Here is a 27,981-nt window from a genome sequence, read left to right as displayed (position 1 = left end):
GAGTAAAAGGTGAAGCCCCCTTCGTCAGGGTGTTGTGTTCTCCACACATCCCGTAGATCGTATAGCTCCATCATGACGGCAAATTCAGTACGGTCCCCTCTATGCTGGGTCCGCGTGTTGGGGTTGCCTGGCCTCCAGTCTACGGATGGGTCCACCCACTGGTTAAAGTCGCCTCCTATGATGAGGTGGCCTGCACTTTCCAGTACTATTTTGGGAATCGTTTTCTGAAGGAATGCATCTTGTCCGCTATTAGGTGAGTATATTGTAGCAATTGTGACCTGAACTCTTGCGATTTTCCCCACTATCAGGAGGGCTCGTCCACTCACATCCGACCAGGTCTTCTCTAGTTCAAAGCCAACTCCCTTCTTGATGAGAATTCCGACCCCTCCTTTCCTGAGCGGGCCAGAGCCCCAGAATTCCATACCTCCCCGATTCCCCAGAACCGTCCGCTCCTCCCCTCTCGGAAATTTCGTCTCTTGAAGGAGGAGAATGTCAATGTCAGATCTTCGGAATTCTCTGTGCACCAGCGACCTCTTAGTAGGGGAATTCAATCCCTTCACATTGATAGTCCCAATTCTGAGGAGACCCTTGCCCTTAGGCTTCTCATGTGATGCCATCAGCGGTTTGCAGTCTAGGATCCTTCACCACCAGCGGCCAGAGAGACAAGTGGATACCCTGTGCCATCTTGACTGTGATACTTTGGAGCAAACGTAGTGTTATCTGTACATTTCCCAAGTGTCCGTTACCTCTCTCCCCTTTTCCCATGTGCCACCTTAGTTGATGGTGCTCGCTTGAGCTTACGAACAGGGGGTGCTGCATAGGCAGCTGTTGACGGCGTCCGGAACAGACTGGATGAGAGTATGCAGTCCGTCGGCGGACCATCAGTAGGGGCCGTTGACCTACGGTCCCGATCAGATGTACCATCGCAACTTAAGGGTGAGCCCCCATCTCTTTCTCCCCTCCCCCAAACATTATGCAGTTTCAACAATAGTAACAACAAACATGTGAAAGTTTCAACGTTACGTGTGGTTCTCAGGTCATCCCGCAGGAGTTCATGTCGCCTCCCATTTCCGGGGGGTGCCCTGCCCGCAGCGGCACCAAAGTGGGGGATTTCGCCATGTCGCACCCTCTGCGGGAGACGCCTCGTGTTTTAGGTATGACTGTAGCCAGCACGAATCTGACGCAGCTTCTCTTGCTTAATCATGGTCGGGGGTGTTGTTGGGGCATCTAAATTTTCTCGATCCCTTTACCCTCTTGCGCCTGGGGCCCTGGAGCTCCCACTGCGATCCCGGTCCTCCGTCGTTGCAACCTTCTTTGCCCCGCGGGTCCGTACCGAGGAGGTCGACGATGCAATCTTTGATTTCATCTTCAGAGCGTAGGACTATTTTCCTGCTGCCATGCTCGAAGGTGAGCGAGAAAGGGTATCCCCATCTGTACCTTATGCCCTGGTCCTTAAGCCATTTCGTCAGGGGGCTGCAAAGGCGTCTCAGGGCTAATGTTAGTGAGGATAAGTCTTGAAAGATGGTGATTTGGGCACCTCCCATTGTGAGCGGGCCTCCAGACCTGGCCTTCTCAAGAATTCTGGTTTTGTCTTGATATCGATGAAATTTGGCCAGGACAGACCGTGGGCCGCCGGGCCGCCCACCAGCTCTATGTATGCGTTCCGTCTTAGGCTCATCGATGTCTTCATCGGCGGTCAATATTCTAATGATGTTGTGGATGGTGTCTTTGAGGTCTTTTTCAGTTTCACCTTCACGTTCCGGAATACCAAAAAAGCGGAGGTTATTCCTCCTCTCCCTGTTTTCTAAGTCATCCATCTTGAGCCTCGCCTCGACCTCCCTTTTTTCGGTTCGTACATCCATCTGGGCTTCAAGGGTATCAATCGAAGCCTGGTTATTCTCCACACTTTCCAATCGTTCTTCAAATCTGTCCATCCTCTGGGTGATTTTGTCGATTTTACCGCTGAGGTTGGCTCCCATGTTTTTTATTTCATTCAATAGTGTGGCAATGTCTCCTTTGGTGGCAGCGGCACCTGCTTCCGATGGGTCCATGGCCATTGCACCTGTAGATCCGCAAGGCGGGAGGGACGGTTCGTAGGCAAATCTGGCTAGTTTGTGGCATAGGTCCATGCGACGAAATCCGGATTAGAGGAGGCACACGCCCCTGAGTAGGGGGCCCTACCCTCTATGAGGATACGCGGGTTGCGGGGTCAGTATTGTCCTCGATCTTCAGCACTTCGTGTGATATGGGTCAACTCCTCGATTCAGCTCCGCAGGGGGATCATGGGTGTCCCCAATGCAGGCTATGTGTGGTTCAGGAGTGTGCGTGGGCAGAGGGGCTGCACTGTAATTGGTGTGAGGCAAGCAGACCACCTTTGTTCCTCCAACGTAGTGTGTTGTGCAGGGAGCGTATGGCCCAGGCAGGCAGGAGACGGAAAGCCAGGGTGACAGTGTGGAGATCAGCGTTTCCTCAAAACCGCATTATGCGATGTGTCCTCCAATCCACGTGGTGTCCAATGTCCTTCTCCCCTCACAGCATTCAGGGAGGTCGTGTGCAGTGCCGCTGCAGAGTGGGGCAGCCAGCGCAAGAACGGGGATCCCTAGGACGCTGCGGGGTCTCACGCCGGCCCAAAGCGGGTCGGCGTAGGAGGATGCCTCTTGCCCTCCGGTGCAGCGGGAGGCAGCAAGTCCTGCAGTGGGTTAAGCCGCGGACGCCCGGAATGGGATGCAACACCTCGTGAGGCCAATGCGCCGCTCGGTTCGGGTAGCACACAGCCCCCGGGGTACAGTTCACCGCATGAGCTCCGCGGCAGGGATGGGGGTCACGCGTATTACGCGGCACCGTGAGGCGCGGGCCCTGGCACCGCGGAGTTTCACGTAGAAGTGCCTCACTCACCCCGTGCAGCCGCCCGGTATCGTTGGGAGTCTTTGGGCTCGCCGCCTCCCGCGAGCGAGGGATCACCACCACAGGCCTGGGGCACAGATGTTCACCGCGGGTAACGCCTGTCGCACGGGCCATGCAACGCCAGGGTTCACGCTTTCCGTGGCGCAGTGGATAGGCACTTCTGGAACTACCGAGTTCTCGGTCAAAACGGGCCCGATTTTTGTCGGGTTTTTTCTCAGCTGCGGGGGGGGTCCGTTCAGGTCACAGAATCTCGAACTTTCGTGGGCGGGGGGTCCATCAGCGGGGGCTCATACCGCTTATCGGGACCGCAGGGACGGAGCTCACACGGGAGGGATACTCATCCGTGCGCCCCCTGGTGGCCAGTTCTTTTTATTTTTTTTAAACTCCTCAAGACTTCACTTCACTTCAGCTTGCCAATTTGTACTTGGTCTCAATTTCTCAATATTCAAAATACCACTTCCAGGTTAACTTTACACTCCTGCTTTCTTGATAGTTCATACAGGTTGCTTTCTTTGGCTTCACTTCAGCAATCTCTTTCATCCACTTGTCTTTGCTATCAGTATAGTTCTGTGGCTTTCACAAATTAGGGTATCTATGGTCTAGGCGCAGTTGTCGGTCCACCCATTAAAGGTCACGCAACCAGGAAGCATAGGCCTTCTGGCCCACACAGATTCTTCTGTATCTGTGGCTGTGTGCTGATTCACACTCACTGGGCTTTTCCTTGCCAGCCTCTTGGCTTTGCCACAATGTGTTCTCTTCTTTGCCGGTCTCTTGACTTTGCCATAATGTGATTTCCCATATAGTTCACTTAGTGGTGTTAATTTCTTCACCACATTTGCTTTCATACCTTTCAGCAATATTCCATAATTGCTTTACACTTCATTTCATATGGTTTGTTCTGTGCTTTAATATAGTTTGTTTGTTTGTTTATTTATTTAGTATAGCGCGCAAAACCCAGAGGTAACAGGGCGCAACAGAGGTCAGGAAGATAGGATTACTTAAAAACTTGGTTACAGAATAAGATAGGCATGAGAAAAAGTGCATTGCATTTACAGTTACATTGTGTGGGATGTGCATATATACATATAATTGAGCGAAGGTTTACAAATGTACATATTAATACTGTGCGTAGGAGCAGTTCGGTTGCATTTACATATTTACAAATTTAAGGCTGTGCATGGTAGTCAGGTTATAGCATTGGCATGATCGGATTAGATGGCAGGGTTAGTCGTGAGGATCATTGGCCCGCAGCCAAGTGAGGGTGTTTCGCCTGAAGCTATAGTAGGATTGGTCTGTCCTAATGTGGAGTGGGAGGGCGTTCCAGTGTTGGGCTGCCAGGACAGGGAAGCTGCTGCCGCCGGTTTTCTTTTGTCTGAAGTTGGGTACCTGCAGGCAGTAGGAATTGATCGATCTGGTGGGGCGGGTGGACGTTTTTTTCTTTATTCTGGATGCGAGATAGGGGGGGGCTGCGTTGTTTAAGCATTTGTGGGTGAGTGATGCCGTTTTGAGGGAGATGCGGTCATGGATTTTAAGCCATTTGTGTTCTCTTCTTTTGTTGGAGATGTGTTCCTTAGAGGGTAGGTTGAGGGCTGTTCTGAGAGCGTTGTTTTGTAGTGTCTGTAGTTTGTTGGTTATGCATTTGTTGGCTCCTAGGTACATGGCGTTGCAATAGTCCAGTCTGGATAGTATTAGGGCGTTGGCTATGATGATGCAGCTAGTTTGGGTGAGGAAGGCTCTACATGCCCTAATTAGCTTGCATGTGTAGGCGGTGGAGGATGCTAGTGAGTTGACTTGTTTTTTTAGTGACATGGTTGCATCAAGGTGAAAGCCTAGTGTTTTCACTGTTTTGGCCACTGTGATGGTATTGCCATCAATGTTGAAGGCCTTATAGTTGGAGCTGAGTTTTTTGAGATTGGTATTGGATCCGAGGAGCAGGATTTCGGTTTTCTCATCATTTAGACATAGACCGTGTGTGGCCATCCATGCCTGAATGATGAGATATATTTTGTTTACCAAGGCCGTATCTGAAGCGTAGTTGCCTGAGAGGGGTATGAGGATCTGGGTGTCATCTGCATAATTGGTATATGAGACACCCAGTCTGTCCAACTTGTCAAATAGGGGCTTGGTAAAGATGTTGTAGAGGGTGGGAGAGACGCAGGAGCCTTGGGGCACCCCACAGGTTATTTTAATGGGGTCTGCTGAGGCTAGGGTGGAGAAGACCCTCATAGTTCGGTTGTCCAGGAATGATTGGATCCAGGCTATGGCCTCTTTCGAGAAGTGGGCTGCTGAGGCCAGGTGTTCGCACAGGACTGCGTGATCCACCAGGTCAAATGCTGCCGACAGGTCGAGGAGTAGTAACATGGCAGTGTTCCCTTTGTCGTTAATCTCATTGATCTGGGTTTTAAGATCGATTAAGGCTGTCTCGGTGCCGTGCTTCGGTCTGAAGCCTGATTGGTGGGTGCCTAGTAGTTTGTGAGTTTCAAGATATTGCTGAATCTGCAGGTATGCTACTCTATCTATTATCTTTAACAGAAATGGCACCGTGGTGATGGGCCTGTAATTGGTGGGAATGGCGGGGTCTAGGGTTTGCTTCTTGAGGAGAGGCAGGACCCAAGATTCTTTGAGGTTGCTTGGTATGGTGTTGGAGGAGAAGGATGCGTTGATCAGCTTGGTTATGAAGGGGGCTAGATCCCTAGCAGCATCCTTGATTATTTGGGGAGGGCAGTTGTCGCCTTTGCAGTTAGATGGTTTAAGTGAGGCTATAATTTTTTCTGTTTCTGGGATAGATATTTTGGTAAATCTGAAGAGATTATGGCCTGGACGGTTGGCTGTTTTGTCGTGGTTGCTGGGAGATGCTTCATTGGTGGTGAGAGAGTCTTTTTTCAGAGCGATTTTGGTTTGGAGACTTTTGATTTTATTAGTTAGGGCGTTTTGGACGCTGGTGCACCATGCTTTATCCTTAATTATATTGTCTGGTGGGGGTATAGGGGATTCTAATTCCCTTAGTATAGCAAATAGTTCTCTGGTGTTGGAGCTCGATTTTTCGATTCTTTCATTGAATAGTTTCTTTTTTGTGAGTAGAATTTCTTTTTTGTAGTTGTTTGCACAAAGTTTGAGTTGTGATTTGTTCTCTTCAGTAGGGGAGTTGTGCCATTGGCTTTCAAGTTTCCTTTTGTGCAGTCTAAGTTCTTTCAGATGTGGGGTGAACCAGGTGTTCAGGTGGGCTTGTTGTTTGCTTTTTTGCAGTTTTAGAGGGGCAATGATGTCTAGTCCTTTTTTTATGGTATTGTTATAGTTTTCTACTAGGAGTTCTGGTTTTAGATTGTCGGGGAGAGCATTGAGGGTTGGCAGTAGTAGTGGTAGGAGGTTGTCTGGGGTTATGTTTTTTTTTGCTCTAGTGGGTAGTGGTGGTGCCATGATTTTTCCTTTGTTGACTTCTCTATTAAGAGATAAGGTGAAGTCAATGAGGTAATGGTCTGTCCAGTGCTGGGGAGTGGTTTTGGTAATGATGGTGTCGCAGTTTAGAGTGGCGATCCAGTCCAAGGTCCTACCTTTATTATGGGTGGGGGTGAGCACTCTTTGGATTAGGCCGTGTTCATCTAGCATGTTAGCTATGGCTTGTGCTGATTTGTCGTCAGGGTCGTTTAGTCCTAGATTCAAGTCGCCTAGTAGTAATATTTGGGTGGTGTCTTTTGTGTTGTTGGCTAGGAGGCTGGATAGGTCTGCTTCGAATGAGCCAATGGGGCCGGGTGGCCTATATATTAGAAGGATGGTTAAGGTGCGACAGTTGGAAATGGGTAGTTTGGCTACTAGGAGTTCGCAGGATTTGAGAGGTGTTTGGGGCAGTGGTCTTAGCTCGAGGTTTGTTTTAGCTATGATGGCTAGGCCGCCTCCTCTGTTGTTGGGCCTGTCCATTCTGATTATTTGGTAATTTTCTGGAATGGCTATTGAGAGTGCTGGGCCTGCTGCTTCGTGCAGCCATGATTCAGTGATAGCTAGGAGGTCGAGGTTGTTTGAGGATAAGGTGTCTGCTATTTCTGTGGCGTGGGCCATTATCGATCTGGCGTTGATCAAAGCTCCGGATATAGTGGTAGTGTTGGGTGTATCCTGGATTGTTATAGGGATGAGTTTGGGTTGGGTGGGGTTGTAGCAGGGTGTGATGTGGCTCGGGTGGATTTTGGTGTGTTGCAGGGTGGGTCTCTTGTTGTGGTAGATGGGCTCGTAGAGACGGGGTAGTCTGGCTCGTAGTCTAGTGTTTCTTTCTAGGGTTGGACAGGGTGCATTATCTGCAGGGTACATGGTTGTGGTGGCAATGACGATGGTAAGGTGTGATATATGTATGAGGAGATACAGTAGGGTGGCTGTTTGGCTCTTGCTGAGGTACATTGTGCGGTTTGGCATATGTAGATAGACAGGGGGTTTACCTGAATTCACAACTCAGGCTAAGAATGGCATGTGCAAGTAGATGCAAGTAGGTAAGGGGTTCACCTAAGAACAGTAATCACATTTAGGCATGTGCAAGTAGATGCAAGTAGGCAAGGGGTTCACCTAAGAACAGTAATCACATTTAGGCTAAAAATGGCATGTGCAAGTAGATGCAAGTAGGCAAGGGGTTCACCTAAGAACAGTAATCACATTTAGGCATGTGCAAGTAGATGCAAGTACGCAAGGGGTTCACCTATGAACAGTAATCACATTTAGGCTAAAAATGACATGTGCAGGTAGATGCAAGTAGGCAAGGGGTTCACCTAAGAACAGTAATCAAGTAGGCAAGGGGTTCACCTAAGAACAGTAATCACATTTAGGCATGTGCAAGTAGATGCAAGTAGGCAAGGGGTTCACCTAAGAACAGTAATCACATTTAGGCATGTGCAAGTAGATGCAAGTAGGCAAGGGGTTCACCTAAGAACAGTAATCACATTTAGGCATGTGCAAGTAGATGCAAGTACGCAAGGGGTTCACCTATGAACAGTAATCACATTTAGGCATGTGCAAGTAGATGCAAGTAGGCAAGGGGTTCACCTAAGAACAGTAATCACATTTAGGCATGTGCAAGTAGATGCAAGTACGCAAGGGGTTCACCTATGAACAGTAATCACATTTAGGCTAAAAATGACATGTGCAGGTAGATGCAAGTAGGCAAGGGGTTCACCTAAGAACAGTAATCAAGTAGGCAAGGGGTTCACCTAAGAACAGTAATCACATTTAGGCATGTGCAAGTAGATGCAAGTACGCAAGGGGTTCACCTGAATTTGGTAATCATATTTGGGCTGGAAGTGGCTGCAGACATATAAATAACTCTGCAAGTTGGACCAGTTAGTAGAAAAAAGACTACCACATGGGCGGGGGGGCGCACCACTGTATTGTGGGTTTCGAATAATACCAAGAAGGATCTGTGGTGTATGAGTAAACATGTATACGTGTCTACTGTACTTGCTTCTTGAGTACTATAGAATGATAGCTGTTCAGTAAATGAGATCGCTCCAATCACACATTAAGAAATGCGTACAATTTGTTTGGCGTTAGAGAATGTCAGAGTTTCCGCAGCTGGTGATTGTTACCGCTTCTGTCGTTAGAAAATCAACAATTACAAATGTAGGTGTAGCGCTTCTATTATTTTTTTATAAGAGCTTAGCCATCTTATGTAGTTAAGCATTACTCACCAAGACAGTTCAGTTAAGCTGACAGGTACCATGGTGCTGTGCGTGGCCAATGTACCATGCATGTTTAGAATCAGTATGGTGCGGCTGAGGGCGTCTCCAGCTTCTGATAGTGAGAGATCCTGGAGTTGAAAGGGCAGAGATCCTGGCCCCTGGCTCCTACGGCTCCAAACAGGCACCCAACAGGCCTTAGAGTGGCCTTGGAGCTGGCCGCCGGCGTGATCCGCCTGCCGGCGGTTACAGCTGATGTTAATGAGGCTCATCCTCGGTTTCAGGCCGCGCTGCGCCCGGCATGGGCGAGTCAGGCGGCGTGTGGGGACAGGGTCAGGCAGGCCCTGTCCGTGTTCCTCCCCGCTTGTCGCGTGGTTCCTCTGCTGGGCTGGGGTGCTGGGGGGGCTCCTGCCCTCGCCCCACGATGAGAAGGAGTGGAGTGAGGGGGTGAGCAGGCACCCAACAGGCCTTAGAGTGGCCTTGGAGCTGGCCGCCGGCGTGATCCGCCTGCCGGCGGTTACAGCTGATGTTAATGAGGCTCAGCCTCGGTTTCAGGCCGCGCTGCGCCCGGCATGGGCGAGTCAGGCGGCGTGTGGGGACAGGGTCAGGCAGTACGTGTCTTTCACACAAACGTATCTGTTTATAGCTGTGTCAAAAGCTTTCTTTTTAGTTAGGTATTCAATGATTGAAATATTTCATTCTGTTGCTCAAAGTTCATCTTGTCCATCTTATTGGTTGCTTTCGGCTCACTACATCCTAAACATACACTTTCATTCATTCTGCATTTACTTTGACGTTCCGACAGCCCCCAGCAGTGCCCCATTTCGAGTGCTCCCTCCTTTTCACTTACCGCAACGTCTAGTCTGAGCGGCTGCTTCTTCTGGTTCTGTTACACCGACAGTTTCTTCAGCTAGCGGGCCCGCTCGCACTTCACCTTCTCTTTGTGGGTTGCCGGCAGCTCTGCTCGCTTCCCGCGGATGCTGCCAGTGACTTGTAGTATGCAAATATCTTCCGTGCCCACAGCTCCTGCCGCTGACACCCAACCAATGAGGCTGCCACCTCTCACGGCCCGCCCTGCCCTCGGCTCCACGGCTTCTTGGGGTTGCTTGCCGGCATCCTGGCTCTCCTGCAGGACCCAACTCGGCCACCTCCTTCTCTGCAGGATTCTTCCCACTGGCCCACAATGCTCAACCGGCTTTTCTCCTGCTGTCTCTCCTGTTGGTCTCCCCTCCTAACTTGTCAGCTCCATCTTTTATGCACCTGCAACCATTTGTCAGGTTGCAGGTGTAAGTCGACAGTCTCATTTGCCTGACTGCAATTAGTGGAGCACTCTGGACATGCCTGACATTTACAACAGTCTGCAGGCCTCTTCCTCATCTCAGTACTAGAGTGGTGAAATGACAATTTGGTGTGCATTGCTCCTAGTCGTCTCTTCCTCGTCCCAGTACCATAATGGTCTGAATGAGGGAGAATGAGGGAAGATAGTTTGCAACAGCCTATAAAGGCAGGGAGAGGGTGAATTTGGTTCTCACAAGGAATAGGGGGATACCATGTCTCTGCTGCGGATTTCCTCTTCCCCAAGGACCCTACACCCAGGTGATCTTTCCTCGCATCTCCACCCCAAGGGACAGGATCCAAAAGCGATGGCCTTTACTTGGCCACCTCAGAAGAGGATCCAAGAGGAGTAGATCTAAGGAGACCCTCTGAGTTTCTCACAGGAGGGAAATAAGGAGAAATAGCGGAAAGATAGGAGATAGACCGTGATAACATTTACATACTATACAGAGGAAATGGAAAAGTTAGAGAGATTTGTAAGGAAGAAGGGAGAGAGAGCAGGGAGGGGTTGATTGAAGAGCCATTGGGGATTGGGAAAAGAAGACAAATGGCAGAATGTATGACACAGAGTAGTGGGGTGAGAGGAGGTAGACCTAGGTGGACAGCAGAACAGTAATCAAGAGAAAGTAGAGGAGGTAATAAGAAAGGCAGAAAAGTATGGATCCGGTGACTGTTTTTAAGGTGGAAGCAGCATGTGAAGGTGGAAGCAACAGGTACAGGCAGTTTGTGAGATATGAGAAGGAAAGTGAAGAGTCGAAGATGACTTCAAGGTTACGAGCTTAAGAAGAAAAAGGAAGCAGGGGGGATAAAGACCAGGAGGAGGCATGGGGACGAAGGGGAGAATGGAGGAAAGAAAAGAATCTCGTTTTGGCAGATTTACTGGCAGGAAACAAGACTGCATCCAGTATTGGACAGCAGAGAAACTGGATGATATGGAAGAATAAAGAAGCAAATCTAAGAAGGAAGAAAGGGAAAAGATCTGGGAATTATCCCTGAAAATCCACACATATGGAAGCATGCAGCTTCTTTAAAATTGAAAATCATGCAAACCAGTTTGGATATGTGCCAACAGGTTTTCTTTGTACTCTGGTGGGTCAGAAGAAGTAGTCGGACCCTCGCATAATCAGTATTTGTATTTTATTGATCTTTATATAGCACTTTGGCCAAAGCATTGCACATGGTCATAGTAAATGAAAGACACACTTCGGATATGTTAATGATTGTTTAATCAAATAATATAAAAAGGCCCATCTTTCCCTATTGCTAAAGGGAGTTTCCCTGCTTATTTAAAATAACTAAAGGTGCTTGTCTGTGGTCAGGAAGTCCAAAGCAGATGTCCTCAGTTGTAAGGTTAGGTAGAGAAAGGTTTGGACTAACATGAACAACTCAAAATCGACCAAAATAATGTCCCCCTTCTCCTGGTAGTTTCCTTTTGTGAATGTCTCTCTTTAGAACTATGTTTTCTTACAATGGTCTTTCTTTGACCCTCTCTTGGGTAATAATTAATGAGCTCTTGAAGTTCCTCCCAAATATTCCTGGGTACTGTACTCTTTTTAAAAGAATGCTTATTGAGGTTTTCCTTGAGCACTCTCGCAGGCATTTGATTTTATGTCACTTTCTGGAGTTCCAGCCCTTTCTGGGTTTCCTATGGCTTTGTCTAGATTAGGAATCCCTCTTCAGGATTCTCTCGACTGGATTATTACTCGTAAAATTCAAGTCACTTGATGGTCTTAGTTTACAACATTTAATGCACATTTTTTTCAAACAATGTTATTTGCCACTTTCCTCAACGGTTTTTCATATCCCAATTATACTGATTTATAGTTTGTATTTAACCTTCATGGTCTCTACCAGTTTCACTCTTCACATCATGCTGCCGCGGCGGCCTCCCGCTTCTCCCGTTCTCCCTGGTACCTTTGTTTCTGCAGGGGAACATCGCAGGGCTTGGCACTCGCTTGAGTAATCGACCTTGCCTTCTTGTGTCTCGTTCTCGGTCCTTGTCAGTGCCCCGTTCCTGGCCTGCAGGATGTGGCCGTCTATGGGTGCGGGCAGTTGGAAGCTGTTGGCGATCCTTGCTCTGTGGTCTCTCCACCATTAGACAGACGTCTTGTCCATCACGGTATGACCGTGGTCACGCCACCACTTTGGATGGGTCTTCTCTCCCCTTTCTTCAAATGGTTTCCCTGTTGCTGGTGTTGCCGGTCCTTCGGCATCTCGACTTGGCATAATTTGCCTCTCTGTGGCTTAGTTCTGCTCCACCTCTCCAAGGCATGATTACGTCCGGGGCTTCCCCTGCATACCGTTCTCTTTCTTTGCTTTACTCATCCCAGTTCTATACAGATCTCTTCTTAAAGAGTTAGCTTTTCCTTTGTATGCTTGGTTTGATTCAACAATGTCTGAATGCAAATAGGAGGGTCTGTCATTCTTCATAGAAGGCAGTCCTGTACATACAGACAGGATATTTGGTCTAGGGAGTTCCTTGTGGGAAGGAGAATTCTTATCCCCTAAGTGGGACCTCACTTCCCTCTCCTCAAAGGAGTGGCTCCTGCTTGGGGAGAAGGGGCAAACACTCTCAATTTGCCACAGTACCCTATAAATTAGTACATAAAACTGCAATATATTTACAGCGAAAGGACTACCCAGAAGGAATGCACCATGCACTTTAGTGTGTGACCTTTTACAGAGTGTTAGTGGATAAAAAAAACTTTCTTAAAACTTCATCAACTATGGTAACGCATATCCGTCTTTTCACAAACGCCGTCAAGAAAGGGGACAAGGAAATGCCAACCATTGATCACTGTAAATACGCAGAGCATTCTTGCGTAAAAGATCATATGCTGTACACACCCACCATGATCGCTGTCTCAAGACTCACTGCTACTATTCACATGTTCAGAATTATCTTCTGTTTATTCACATGTTCAGAATTACCTTCTGTTTAGCTGTAGACTAGTTACACACTGCATTGTGAGCTATGCAGGGGGCATTTAGAATGCAAACAATTATCTGAATCATTCCATAGGTATTCGCTTAGTTACGGGTGTACTCTGTGACTGGAACACAGATGGTGGCTATATTGAAAGGATAAACTAGACCCCATGTGCACATTTTGTCATACAATGTTAATGCTTAAAAAAAAAAAGGTTCCCAATCAAACATTCCAACATAAGTCAGATTCATGATAAAACATTGGTTAACTGAACCACAAACACTTCTTCATTGTGTTAGAAAAACGTACAATAATGTAATGAACGTGTGTTGACAGAATCCATAATAATCCCACATTGAAATAAAAAATCAAATCATTCACATGATTTTTCGACCTTTATCCAGTTTTGCCAAAATACCCATTCTCTGAGGCAATGTCACTATTCATACAGATTTTGATGACACTGGTGTAACGGATATTATGTGAAGCATTCCAAAATATTCAATGAGTCCTACAATATGACTTTTCTGTTTTAAAGATTAGTCTTTGTGCCAATTTCTTCAACGAGTATCTGTCTGATTTTAATCACAGTTCACTGTAAGCCATTCTCTTTGTGTCCTGCTGCCATGTAGTATGACATTAAAGGAGCCTCCGTATTCTTGGCCCATATGCTGTTTCCATGTTCACCAATTCTGGTCTTTAGAGTCTGCATCATATCATTTATCTGCTTCTTGTACCACGGGTACAAATCATGTACACTAATCCTTTTTGTATTGCAATTAGTAAATATAGATTGCACGCAGTATCCAAACCTAGACTACTCAGTCTATAAATGGCCTTTTGGTCTTGGTAAACCCCCCATATCTCAGTTTTGGTAAGTTGTTTCTATTATTGCTGATGTCGGCCTTTACAAGGCCAAGTTAATACTCATTTTCCTTGAAGTGGAAATGGTTTGATCATGGTGGTGATGACCTTTCTGTAGAATTTTCTCAAAGATCTTTATGTCCAGGAAATCTGTTTCATTATGATACATAGTATATGTGAAACTTGGATGTGGATGTAAACAGTTAAGCCAGCTGCACAATTCCAATGCCAAATCCTCTGAACCTTTTCATATGTATAAAATATTGTATCGTTTCCATAAAATAATGTTTTTGAAAAAATATTCTTGTGTCTGAGTCATATTAAAAAGACTACATATAGAAATGTGCTACATTAGAAACCATTGTCAAGCTCATATATGTGTGCTCTAATTGATGGTAGAATTCCTCTCTAAACAAGTTCTCAGAGTCATTTGGGTACACCATTCTATCAATTATTGTCTAGATTTCTCCAAGTCAGGATGATGATGTTGAATAATAATTTACTTCTCCTGGAGAAATATTTGTATATAAGGACTTGACATCTAAACCAATAAGCCAGAACTCTTCTCGATCATAGTTCATTTTCTCAACAATATTTATATTATAGGTGGTATCTTATACATGTGATCTCATATTTGAGATATGTTATCTAAGGTAGAAGTCTGCATATTTTGATCAAGGCGCTAGAACAGAATTCATACCATCCATCGGTTGTCCTCGGTAGTGGTAGAATTCAGTAAACACTTTGTATTTTAGCAAAGCATGAACATTGCTACTCGTTTTGCAAAGGGCATGAGAAAATCACTTTCTTGTTAAAAAGTATCCCATTATCTTTATACGAACATGATCTTTTATGGTTTTTTTTGAGTTGCACGGTAGGGTCTTGATTGTTACATCTCCTTTCATCACTCAGTATTAAGTAGAACAATATCTGTACCGTTATCTGCAGATTTTATAACAATATTATCATTGCCCCTCAGTGCATCAAGGACCTTCTCTTTTCTACTCAAATTCTGATTTAAGACTGTGAAATGTGCACCTTAGTTCCGGTTACAGTGGAAGAAAGGAAGATGTGCATGATATATAGTGGTTTTGTCGACTACAGTTTGTGAGTGAATGACCCACAACAGGTCAAATTGCATGTCCACTCACAAACCGTGGTAGACGAAACGCATAGAACAGTCATGCTTCTTGGCCCATTTACACTTTCTGTGGCCAAAGGAGGTTCCTCTGTGAAACAATTATTTTATTTTTAGTTTAGCATTAATTGATATAACTCACTCCTGAAAGTAACTCGGTTGTTTGTAAGTAACTACAAAACATTATTCTCTTTCCAAAACTGATTATTTGCTTTGAATGAGAGCATTTTCTGATGGATTGACTGCCAGTGTCCTCCCCTGAACCCCTGGTATTCCATTGTGGATCATGGACCACCCATTTCTTTTCTTGCCTTTTGGCCTCTCCCTAAAAAAAGGTCATGACTTATTTGAATGCTGTCATCTGTGGCCCTTTTGGAAGCTGAACCTCTCTGCCAAATATTAGTTCCAGAGATCTTGGGCGATCGTACTGCCTTGCTACCCGGCTCTTCCCCTTCTCCACTGCTGGAACTTCACCTGAAGGTGAACATATCCACCAGAATAGACACACTTTCAACCTCTTGCATAATTGCATTGCCCAACTTCTGAAAAGTCCCCCAATTCAGTCTGGGCATGTACTAACCCGAGAGCCAAATGGGTCCCAGCATACAATTTCTTTATGGCTACATCACTTTATGATCCACCGGATCATGCAGAGCTGCCTTTTTGGCCACCATGGATGGCCTTGCTACCAAACTGGCCAATATTGGATTAATCTCCACATTCTCTGAAAAAGGCAATTCCTTGCACTTCAATGGATACAATTTGTCCCCAAAGTATGGAAGGGTGATCTGATCTGGTACCATCTTTCAAATAAAACCGTGTCATTGATCTGGGAAATAAGTGCTAAACCAAGTTTGGAGGACTTCCTAAACTGTCTGACCTTTTGAATCCCCCGACATCCCAGGCCCTTCCTGAAAGGAGAACCCATTCCATCCACCACCTGCTGCAGCACCCTTGCTAGTTCTTCTTCATCCAGCTACTTGCCCCTGGGATCACCATTTTACAAAGAACTAGACATGCCCAAATAGGAGGTCCAAGATGAAGAAGTCTACTTTGAAGCAGACAATGCCACCCTACTTGCTGTTTTCTTCTTGTGCCCCAATGCCTCCTTCAAAGCATGCTGCACAAATATGTCCCTCCGCTCAGGCACAGAAAGGCACTTCATGTGCTCCTTTCTCTTCTTCAGTGAAGAAGGGGAAGACAAAGAGGACTCTAACTCCGCAGCAGAAGTGAGCACCAAATGTTTCCTCTTACTCTAGCGCTTTCGATAGCTTTCTTGATTTGTATTCATAAAATGATACAGGTAATTCTGCAGGTACGCATTCACTGCAGGCAGAAGTATTAATTTAACTTCTGCACCTCTGAGATATATCTGCCTTAATCAGCCTGGTAGTAGACACATCTAAACAAGCCATGCCAGGTTTGTGGCATGGTGACTGAGAAGAGCGAACAAATATGAAAGCCACAATAATCTGATATCCCATCACTGTCCGCTCTGTGAACAGTTCCTAGATGTGAATGGATTTGTGTTTTGATGTCTAGGCTGAGTGGCTCCACAGCTCTCTTGTAGAACAATGGCCAGCATGCTTCCTCCTTTTTGATTTTATTTTTTCCCGGTAGTCTTTGGGAATGGCCATAGGGATCAGCATTGCATAGGCAGTGGATGGTGGATAAATTACCAAACACCCACACGCTGCATATCCCTCCTCTCATGCTATCTTCTCCTAGCAATACTCAAGTGTAATAGTTTCGCCTTATAGGATGCACAAAAGCGCCACCTAATGCCACAACTAAACATAATTGGGGGACACCAGATGGGATACCACTGGATAATACCATTACCCTCCCAACCATGTTGCCACCCACACTAGCCTGCAACTCCCGCAAAATCACCAATGCTTCGATTGTATCTTCCCTCTTACCCTCAGCCTGGACGCCTTAACGATACTGACCCTCAAGGCCTAGCAGACATCTATGTCAACACGCTGACCAATGCAGTAGACCTGGTGGCCGCGCTCCTCCCCAGAAAATCCAAACCGACCCGCCACCTCAACCCTTGGTTCACCTCTGACCTCCAAGCCCTGCACTCTCTGAAGAGGCAGGCGGAAGCCAGCTGGAAAAAAATCGGGACTACCATACAATAAGATTTAATAAGATTGCTAAAGAATACAAACACAACATCTCGGCAGCCAGAGCAAAAGTCTACAACACCAGAATTGCTAATGCCAGCTCCAACTCTAAAGAATTATTCAAAATACTCAAAACTAGAATCTCCTGTCTCAGCACCTAACCGCATCAACAAAGACTAATCTTGGTGCCCTAATATTCAGAATGCCATGCGCACCAAAATATGCACGCTACAGCAAAACATGGCAAATAAAACAGCATTAATCACCACTCCCAACTCACCCCCCTCACTAACATACACCCTGCACCTCATTCCACTTTAGCTGTATCGCAGAACAAGAAACAGCCAATATCCTCAGAAACGGTAAACCGTTCAAATGTAAAGGACACATCTGTCCAGCATCGATCATCAAAGATTGTTCCAAAGCCCTAGTCCCATTCATCAACGCAGGAGCCCCTTCCCCTCATGCTCAGCTGACTCAGGAGCATCCAGCTGCAACATCCCGAGGTCTGCCAGACTTTGGATGCCAGGAATAACCCCTTTCTTCATCCATATCACCCCCAGTGCATCGGATAGCACTGTTAGGTGAGGGCACCCCAAATACCCTTTGGTATTTTCATTTCGTGCCTCTATTCTGCTCTCCCTCCTCGTCGCTGTGTGTTTCGCCTGATTCAAAAATGTCCGGCGGCACACGGCACCACATCGAGGCTGTTTGTTTGGTTACCTTGTAACCGTGCCTTTAACCCGACCAATCCGCTGCGCCGGCAGGCGGAAGCCGGGCAAGCGAAGAAGTCTGAAGAAAAAAGGCCTTGTCTGCGCTTCTTTGTATCCACAGCATCGACCGAAGCGAAGAGGGCAGGAGCCCTTCCCCTCGGGCTCAGCTGACGGAGGAGTGTCCAGCTGCAACATCCCGAGGTCTGTCGGACTTTGGACATCAGGATTTCCCCCTTTCTTCATCCATCTCACCCCCAGTGCATCGGATAGCACTGTTAGGTGAGGGCACCACAAATACCCTTTGGTGTTTCATTTCATGCCGCTATTCTGCTCTCCCTCCTCGTTGCCGTGTGTTTCGCCTGATTCAAAAATGTCTGGCGGTACTCAGCACCACATAGAGGCTGATTATTTGGTTGCCTAGCAACCGCGCCTTTCACCCGACCAATCCGCTGCGCCGGCAGGTGGAAGCCAGTCAGGCGAAGAAGGCTGAAGAAAACGTCCTTGTCTGCACTAGGGCCATGCTGCTGCATCCCGTTATCCACTGCTGTTCTGCCACACTAGCCAAAGTTGAGCACGCACTGCCTTATAGTTGTGCCTGAAACCACGTGCCCATCTTACAAATATAGTACTTTTACTGCTTCGACAACCGGATGGTACCGGCAATCACACACTAGACTGTTCTCTTGGCCGTAACGAAGCAGTATTCGTCTATACTCATGTACGCTCTTGTAACCCTATATCCTGAACTCTTGAAACTTCACTCCAGTCCTTGACATGCAAGGATGCACCACACTGTTACCTTTACACTGTCGCCTTGCCAGTGTTCTCTATAACTGTGCAACCCTATCATCACTGTTCTGTCAACACCGCTCACTTGTTCAAATGTTTCTACTGCATGTTGTAGCACCACCATAGGACCTTGCCCTTCCGTAGGCAAACAACTAATTGCTACCACTGGAGCTGTTTTTACTGCTTATCACACTTGGCTATCTTTATTACTTCATACAGACGCACTAGCAATTATTTAGGCATGTCCTCTTTTACTGTTGATACTGACTAAATGCAAAGCGTTATACTTGTGTCCACTTGTTAAGACCCTGCCATTGCTAAAGTACATCACTAGCACATTGTATAAGCTTACTACAATACCGTGTAAAGCCTTTGTATTTACTTACTGCCAACGACACCCTTACCTGCCTCACCTCCAGAATCAGCTGACCGTGCTATTAACGCTATGTACGCTGCCATGTGTCTCTTTGTAAAACTATGGCTCTAGCTACTGGTTGATAGTCATTATAATACAGTTGGAGACTATTGACCGGCTGAGTGCCAGCTCTCCACCATGTCTATTCTTACCTCACCACCATTATGGATGAAGCCAACCAAATTCCTACATCCCCTTAACTACTGCCCCCTGCCATCCTCCATTAAACCTACGACCTTCCTACCAGAGTTAAAACCTATACGTAAGCAACACACCCTAGATGATGTCACTTCCACTGGATCAGAAGCACTTTATCTCTAACCAAAAGCCTAAGAACCTTGCCTCTAGTCCAGCATCTAACTTACCATGTCGCACTGCAGCGAGAAATGACAGGCTGCGCTCAAGATTTACCATATCTGTCTGTCCGCAGGCCAGACTACCTTCTAAAACAAGTCCGATGCTCAATAACCAGTCCTCTAAGACCAATAATACAAACATGTACAAAACTAGTCAGAGAAACCCACTCACTAAACCCCCAATAACGAATACTAGTCTTATCAAAGGGTCTCTAATTAACGTGAGATCCCTGCCAGCCCATGCTATGATCTGATCACTTCTGAGGAACTAGACTTCCAAGCTACTACGGAGACCTGGCTTCACGCAGCTGCTGGCCCTTCTCCTCCACTTGCTATATCTAAGAATTATACTATTGTGAGAGCAGATAGAGAAGCATCTAGAGGGGGTGGCCTTGCTTTTATTTCCAAATCAAACCTAGGGCTGAGAGTCATCTCGTCAGCTCACGTCCAGTCGTGCAAACTTCTCTCTGTGAAAATCCCATTATCAGCATCTTGGACGGTAACAGCACACCTAATCTATAGACCACCAGGTCCTACTGGCTCCTTTGAGGAAGACCTCACCACTATATCTGCCAACTCCAAACCCTCCTCGCAAATACTAGTGTTAGGAGACTTTAATGACGCTAACGACCAACACGTACTAGCGCTTTCCAACACCCTTGCTGAATTTGGCCTCACACAAAGAGTCAACCAGCCTACCCATGACAAAGGCAGAACCTGAGACTGGGTGGCTGACCTTAATTGCGAGACTACTATCGCCTCCATTGTTCCTCATTCGTGCACTGACCACCACCTAGTATCATTCACTCCAAAAGCTAATACACAACCTAGCAAAACTATGTTACTAGCACCCCCACTCCTCACAAGGAATAAATGGAACATCACAGTGGATAGGTTAATGCACCATCTGCTGCCTATCCTTAACCCGTTGTCGGCCACCTCAGATCCAGCAACCTTAGTGGACTTGTATAATTCCACCATTCAACATGCCATAGATATTATTGCCCACACAAATTGTGTAAGAGTAAACCCAGAGCCCAATAGAACTCATGGTTTACGCCACAACTAAAGGCCCGTAGAGCAGAAAAAAGGAAATTGGAAGTCCAGTGGAAAAACCTCCCAACCAAGGATAACAAATGTAATCTAATGAAAATTTCTGCGAAATATAAAGCCGAAATATTACTCACCAAACGACAGGATCAATAAAGCTAGTTCAAGTACTAAGGAACTCTTTAGTATCCTTGGAGAACTGGAAGCTCCTATTTCTCCTGTGGACACATGTATTAAGGGTCAAGTATGGTGTACTAACATCCAGAATGCACTCTAATAAAATCTCCCTCCTCCAAAGAAAAATCTCAGAAAAAAATCCTGAACCTGTCCACAACTAATGCATATCACAAATACCGAGATCATATCCTTAAACCATTTCTGCGCTTCAAAATGTGCCCAAGTTACTACCCAAGAAGTGGTAAACATCATTGCATCGCTTATACCCTCAAGGTGTCAGGGCGATATATGCCCAGCCCAGATCATTAAAGAAGCAACCAGAGAGCTGGCTCCTTTCATTACAAAACTAATGAATGCTTAATTTCTATCCTGTAACGTCCCTACTAATTTGAAGGACGCTTGGGTCATGCCTCGCCTAAACATTTTTTTAAAAAAGCTCCTTGGACCCGTCCATCCCAACAAACTACAGACCGGTAACTACAGTCCCATTTTTACTCAAGACAATAGACAAAGCGGCTTACCTCCAGATACAAGCTTATCTGGAGCCTAATAACCTTTTAGGACTTCGCCAGTCTGGTTTCAGACCGCTACATGGCACGGAAACGGCACTGAAAGATTTAAAGACCCATATTGATCAAATCAAAGACAACAGGAAATTTGTCCTCCTACTTATTGGACTTATCTGCCGCTTTCGATTTGGTGGACCACTAAGTGCTATGCAAACACCTGGCTACAGCTGCCCACTTCTCCCATGAAGCCACTGCGTGGATCCATTCATTTCTTAACAATAGATAAATGAGAGTGTTCTCACCTTCAGCTTCAGCAGATCCCACATCTATTACATGTGGTGTACCGCAAGGCTCTTGCGTATCACCTACTATGTATAATGTCTTCACCAAACCATTTTTCTGATGATTTGGACCATCTACGTCTCATCTACAGTAACTATGCAGATGACAACCAGATCCTGATCCCACTTATTGGAGACTATGATACCAACGTGGCAATGGGAAACAAATTCTACCTAGTCATTCAGGCATGGATGGCCACTCATGGCCTCTGCCTGAATGACGAGAAGACTGAGCTCTTAATCTTAGGAACTTCTGCAAACATTAACAAACTTAGCAGTCAATATTCAGCCTTCAAGATTGACAGCATTGACGTTAATGTGGCTAAGGAGGTTAAAACCTTGGGCTTTTACCTAGATTCAACTCTCAGCCTAGGCAAACAAGTCAAGGCTACGTCTTCAGCAACAGCCTACACTTGCAAATTGATACAGGCTTGCAAACCTTTCCTTTCTATCGAAAGTTGCATCACGTTAGCGAGAGCCTTAATTCTATCCAAAATTGATTATTGCAATGCACTTTATTTAGGGGCAAGAAAACACATTGTCAATAAACTTCAAATACTTCAAAATAATGCCATCAGAACTGCCCTCAGTATACTGAGGAGACAACATATCTCGGAGACTAGATTAAATATGAAATGGCTCTCCATTAATGACAGAATCCAGTTCAAAACTGTCTCGCTCACCTTCAGATGCCTTAATAATTCAGCCCCTCGTTACTGAATGAAAAACTTTACCAAAAAAAAATCCACTCGCCCTATCAGGTCAGCCAACTCCTTCTGCATCACAGTTCCAAGATTTAATCTGAAAAAATATGGAGGCAGCAGCTTCCCTGTCTTGGCAGCTCAAATGTGGAACTTGCTTCTTATTGCCCTGAGAACTGACCAATCATTCTATAGTTTTTGGAAAAACACCAAAAGTTGGCACCTCACGAAGGACTCATGAAATACTCGTGGCTACCCCAGGTCGCCTCTCACAGTACAACACTATCTCCTCTTATGTAAATTGTTGATGTAAAGCTAACAATGTATATACTGTTACATTTTTTACGTTGTCTGTAAATATTTTGTATTTAATGTTCACAATTCTCCTTACTGTAAGTTTAAAACTGATTGATGTATACAATGTCTGTAACAACACTTGCAACTGAAACCATGAAACTTACCTGTAATGCGCCCAGATAACTAAGGGTTTGGTGCGCTTTATAAATCAATAAACTAACAAACAAAGAAACACTTCATTCTCAGACAATCTGGCCCCGCCCAGACTCCCCCCTACTGTAAAAAACATCTCTGGACCCGGCTGTTGGGCAGCAATCAATCTATGATTCACACGAGCACCCATCACCATACACTCACTCATAACACAAGCATACATGCATCCATACATATATTTAAATAAAAGTAAATTAACATAAACGTACCTTCTGCAGGGGTCTGCGCGTGGGTGCTGAAATGCCCAGCTCCAGGCTGCTCTGTCTGAACATGCGAGGAGGTGCAGGAGCCCCCCCCTCACACATACAGACATGCAGTGCCCCAACCAGCATTTTCAATGAGCTATGCAAGGCTGGCAAAGCAAAACGCCCCAGCCTTGCATGACTCAGTGAGCATGTGCAGCTGGGGAACTGAACTGTCAAGGGGAAAAAGTTTTCCCTCTGACAGTTCAGCCAGCCTAGGAGCACTCCCACAGCTGGAAAAAGCAGCAGAGGGAGTGCTCAGTGTTTCACTGGGCTGGCTCATCGGCTCCTCCATAATAGGTGAGGGTGCCACTGGGTGTACGCTCCCTCGCCCATTATGGATGAGCTGCCAGGCCCGAACTGGCCTATAAGGCAATGCCCATACCAAAAATGCTACTGTGGGCCAGTCCAAATGGGCCACTTTTTTGGCCAATGTGGGCAAGTTTGATGAGTTACTTAACTATGCAGCTGGTGGTTTTGACCATTGTTGCTGAATAAATATTCTTTAAATTATCACAATTTGCTTCCATTTTAACAAAAACCACCCACTTGGGTACTATTCAAATAGTCGGTGACTAAAGTAATAAATATCCATTTGCAACTGCAGGCCACTTTTTCATTGGTGCCCGAGACATTTTGTCTGGACAGTCTGAACATGTGAGCCATGTCATTTTTACAATTGTTTTTTTTTTTTAAACATTCATGCTGGGCTCTCGCGTCCCACTGGGGGCGGGGAGGTGCCCCACAGTTTGAAGACCTTTCCTCTAATGAATACCTTTGGCATGTAAAGTCATGCTTACCTATAGCAGGTGTACACATGTCAGGTTGCAAGCTACTAGCCAGCCACAAAGTCACTTGCCACCTCAATTAAAAAGATACGCACATCACTGCATTTCTTATTCGCTGAGAATTCATTGTCGCTATCCAATGGCTAGTGCTCATTTTGCACCCTGACTATAGCATGTCCTTTCCTGGGTCCTTTAGCACATGTTGCTTGCCCGTTATCCCTCTGCTGCCTTTTAGCAAATGTTTTCCTGTCTGTGTCATTTTTAGTACAACATTTGTGCCTTGCCCTCATGTGTTACATCTTCTCCTGTGTCTCCCTTCTACATGGTATATGTCTTCCTTTTGTTCCTCTTTCTCCCTTGCATCACAGCTGTTTTTCATCTCTCTTCCGCGTTGGTACATCTTGCTTGTTTCTCCCACCTTTTACCTATATTTTCCTTTTCGGGACACCTAGCAATTACTTGTTTTTCTCTTACTTTGGGTACGTCTTGAGTCTTGTCACTTATTCTTCAGCACATCTTGTCTTGTTTTCCCTATATACTCTGTCTGCCTTTTTGATGTCTCTCTACAATGTCTGTGCAATGTGTTGTGCCTTTCACCCAATGTGGGTTTGTCTTGTGTTCCTCTGCCACCTTTAGCATGTTTTGTCTTCCCCTATGCTTATCTTGTGACTGTCTCATAGTTTAGTACCTTTTCCTGTCCCACCTTTGGTGCACTGCAGTGTTATGCTTCTATTTATGTTGCCTTTCCCTTCTTTTAGTGCTTTGCCGTCATACTATGGCCAACAGCAAAGTAGCTGTGGTGACCGGAGGGAATAAAGGCATCGGACTGGCAATTGTGAGGGCTTTATGCAAGCAGTTCAGTGGGGATGTGTACTTGACAGCCCGAGACCCACAACTGGGGGAAGCATCTGTGAAGAAGCTACAAGAGGAGGAAGGTCTGACTGCTCTTTTCCACCAGCTGGATATCAATGACACGCATAGTATTGTGGCACTGAATGACTTCTTCAAGGGAAAGTATGGAGGAATAGATGTTCTGATCAACAACGCAGGAATTGCTTTCAAAGGTAAATGATAAGCTACTGAATCTGTTATTTTTAACTTCTGTATTAAGGCTTTAATCAATTTCAGAACGTGGAAAAGGTAACATGGTGGGAGATTGTGTGCATGTTGGTGCATATATCTTGCAGCAGTAGGAACAAAACACATTTTTCAAAACAGTTAAAGTTGATACTTAAATTAAATGAAGCCTACTAACATTGGAAGATACAAACACCTCAGCACAAAAGTAACAAAATGTCATACCCACAAAGGTTGGGAAACCAACGTTGGGGTGTAAACACTCTTTCCAAATGAAGTATTTCCCTAACACAAACAAACCTCATCACACTACAAATCAAATATTCTGCTACTTCACTAAAATGAGTGTTTTAAAGTCGTGCGAGGTAAGGTCTAATTTGTAGTGTGGTGGAGTTTGCTTTTTTTTAAATGTTTTTCTTTCCACTGATTTCCTCCTTTTTAAAATTGATGTTTCCCTGTACATTCCAAATTAATGGAATTGGAGTGTGCATTGAGTCTTTGGTGTGTATGGATGTTGAGTGCTAGTGAGTACCTTCAGTATTAGGTTGGTGGGGGTGTCCGTGTATGTGCGCCCGCCATGGGGACATCTGCAAATACATGTGTAGGAAGAATAATAGCATCCCTATTGCTGCACCACAGGGTATGCTAATTGGAATTATTTTGCTAGTGCTTACTATCAACATGCCATTTCCCAGAAAATAGATCCGTGAAACGCTTACTCCTAACCTGCCCTATAGATAATCGGAGGACTTTGCCTCACTCAGAAGTGGTAAATACTCCCACCACAAAAAAAAGGACAAAGGCCCAACAAACATAGGAAAAAATGGGCACATAGAAGTCTACAACATGCTTCCACCCACAAAGTTCCACTGTTATTTTGGGATCAGTGGTACCAGCAGAACAATGGTACAGGAAGGGTTCTAGTGATATTACGGCCTAATCGCAGGAGGAAATTTAAAGGGAAAATGCATCTTTTTTTTTTTTTAAACATCTTTTTATTGAGGTAGTGGCAGGTTCACAACTCGTTCCAACATCATAACAAGAAAAAAGTATACAGTGGCACTATGCATTTTCACAAGTGATACATATTTACATGGGGTCTTCATTGTCCGACGGCAGTTCACATAAGTATGTCCTGAACGGGCCCCAGATATCTTTCGGTTGGCTCATTCTCGGCTGAGTCAGTGCATATTGTTCCTCGTTCTCATTCACATACGTCAATTCTCGTAAAAAGGTGTTCATGCTCGGAGGCGTGGGGCTTTTCCAAGCCTGGAGGATGCATTTTTTAGCGACTGCACAAGAAACATTAAGGAGTCTTCTAGTTCTCTCCGAGCACTTCCCAATATCACCAAACAGGTATTTTTGTGGAGACAGGAATGGGGATATTTGTGTTAGTTCCGCCAGTAACTCAGCCACCCCCCCCCAGAACTGCTGCAGCTCAGGGCAGTCCCAATACATGTGGAAAGACCCTGCTTGTGGGGCGCCGCATTTGGGGCATTCACTCGAGGAGTCTGGTACAAACCTCGCTACTGCGGCCGGTGTATAGTGCAGTCTGTTCAGAATTTTAAATTGTATCTGGCGCAGCCCTGCATTGAGCGAAACCCTTTTAGTGAGTGTACAATACTTTACCCATTTCTCATCAGGAATGGTTGCCTGCAAATCTGCTTCCCATTTTGTTTTCACATTATTGATCGTGGGGGCGTGGGCCTGCACCGATGCATATAATTTGGAGACTCCGAGACCCCCCCTGAGTTGTGATCATTTGTAAACAAGGGTGTGAGAGTGGCTCATCAGGAAATAGGGGCCATCTAGCCTGGAATGCTGATCTAATTCGGTAGTATTGGAGCGTTCAAAGCGGTCCTCTCCCCAGTGCCCTTAAAATATCTGTTAAGTTAACAAATTTCCCCTCTATGAACATATACCCTACCACCATTTCCCTATTGGGGTCCCATGCTTCCTGCATGTCCGTGTCGAATGTGGGAGGAATGCCGGGAAAGTTCCACAAGGGAATCTGTGGGTTATAGGGCCTTTCAATTTTAAGTCTCCGGCATATTGCCCCCCAAGCCCGGACAGTGCAGCTTGCCGGGTCGTATTCACACACGTCTCTATGTCGTGGGGCGAAGATAATTGATCTCACATCCGCGGGTGCAACTGTGTGTGTCTCCACCGATGCATGCAGTGCTTCTTCTGCTGTCTCATACCAATATCTCGCGAACTGCGCCTGGGCAACTAAATAATAAAGTTCAAAGTCCGGGGCTGCTATGCCTCCGGTACTGTATGGTTCCACCATTTTCTCCCATCCCATTCTAGCAGTCTTCCCGTTCCATAGAAATGTGGTCACCATTGATCACAGCCTGGAGAAGAATTCCCTGCCTGGCCATATCGGGATATTCACAAACAGGTACAGCAGTTTAGGAAGGACGGTCATTTTTAGCACTGCTATCCTACCATGCAGTGAGATAGGGAGTTGCCTCCATATCGTAAGCTTCGCATTAATTGACTGTAGCGCCCCTTCGTGGTTATCGGTAAATAGAGATTGTCTGCTCCCGGGGACCAGAATGCCCAGGTATCTAATATATCTCTCCGTCCATTTAAGGCCCTCCGTCGTTTCCGGGCACTTAGTACAAGGGGTGAGTGGGAAGATTTCCGACTAAGAACTATTCACAGTGTAACCAGAGTAATCAGCAAATTCGTGTATATCTGCCATTATGGGCGCCAGGTTTTTGTCGGGTTCACGGATATATAACAGCGTGTCGTCCGCATAAAGCGAAATCAGCTGATTAGAGCCCTTCATGACTATGCCTTTATTTTTATGGCGCAATCTGACTGCAGCAGCCATGGGCTCTACTGTAAGAGCAAATAGGATTGGCGAGAACAGGCATCCCTGTCTTGTGCCCCTTCCCAGTTCGAACATGTCAGACATGGTTCTGTTAGTGTATACTCTCGCCCCGGGCTTTGTGTAGAGTAGGCGGACATATCTGATAAAATTGGGTCCCACCCCGAACGCCTCCAGCACCGAGAAGAGGTACTCCCATGAGACTGAATCAAATGCCTTCTCGGCGTCGAGGGACACCGCAACCGCCTGCCTGCCCGGGTCAATTTGTGCCATGATTCCAAATAGCCTGCGGAAGTTTAGCGCTGTAGACCTTTTGGGAATGAACCCATTTTGGTCCGGATGAACCAGTGCTGGAACCATGGGTAACATACGATTGGCCATGACCTTCGCGAAAACTTTTGCGTCGGTATTTATGAGCGAGAGGGGCCTGTAAGAGGACATATCCTGGGGTGGGCGTCTGGGCTTGAGAAGCACCGTAACAATAGCTTCCCTCATTGTAGGGGGCAGTTTGTGCTGTTCAAGGGCCT

The 27,981-nt window shown here is 46.0% G+C and overlaps 1 protein-coding gene across 1 annotated transcript in view; it reads left to right on the top strand.

Moving 5' to 3' along the window:
• Nucleotides 1-27,981, top strand: part of LOC138525856 (carbonyl reductase [NADPH] 1-like) — a 130,447-nt gene that overhangs the window by 53,516 nt on the left and 48,950 nt on the right. The window contains exon 2 of the mRNA XM_069636123.1: nucleotides 24,300-24,605. Coding sequence (XP_069492224.1) covers nucleotides 24,317-24,605 — 289 coding nt within the window. The 5' untranslated portion in view covers nucleotides 24,300-24,316. The remainder of the gene's footprint in view (nucleotides 1-24,299; nucleotides 24,606-27,981) is intronic.

Source organism: Ambystoma mexicanum, chromosome 7p, assembly GCF_040938575.1.
Source record: "Ambystoma mexicanum isolate Mex_15411 chromosome 7p, UKY_AmexF1_1, whole genome shotgun sequence".
Classification (NCBI taxonomy): domain Eukaryota; kingdom Metazoa; phylum Chordata; class Amphibia; order Caudata; family Ambystomatidae; genus Ambystoma; species Ambystoma mexicanum.
The sequence above is the reverse complement of the archived record's forward strand: the minus strand, read 5'-3'. Positions and strand labels throughout refer to the sequence as shown.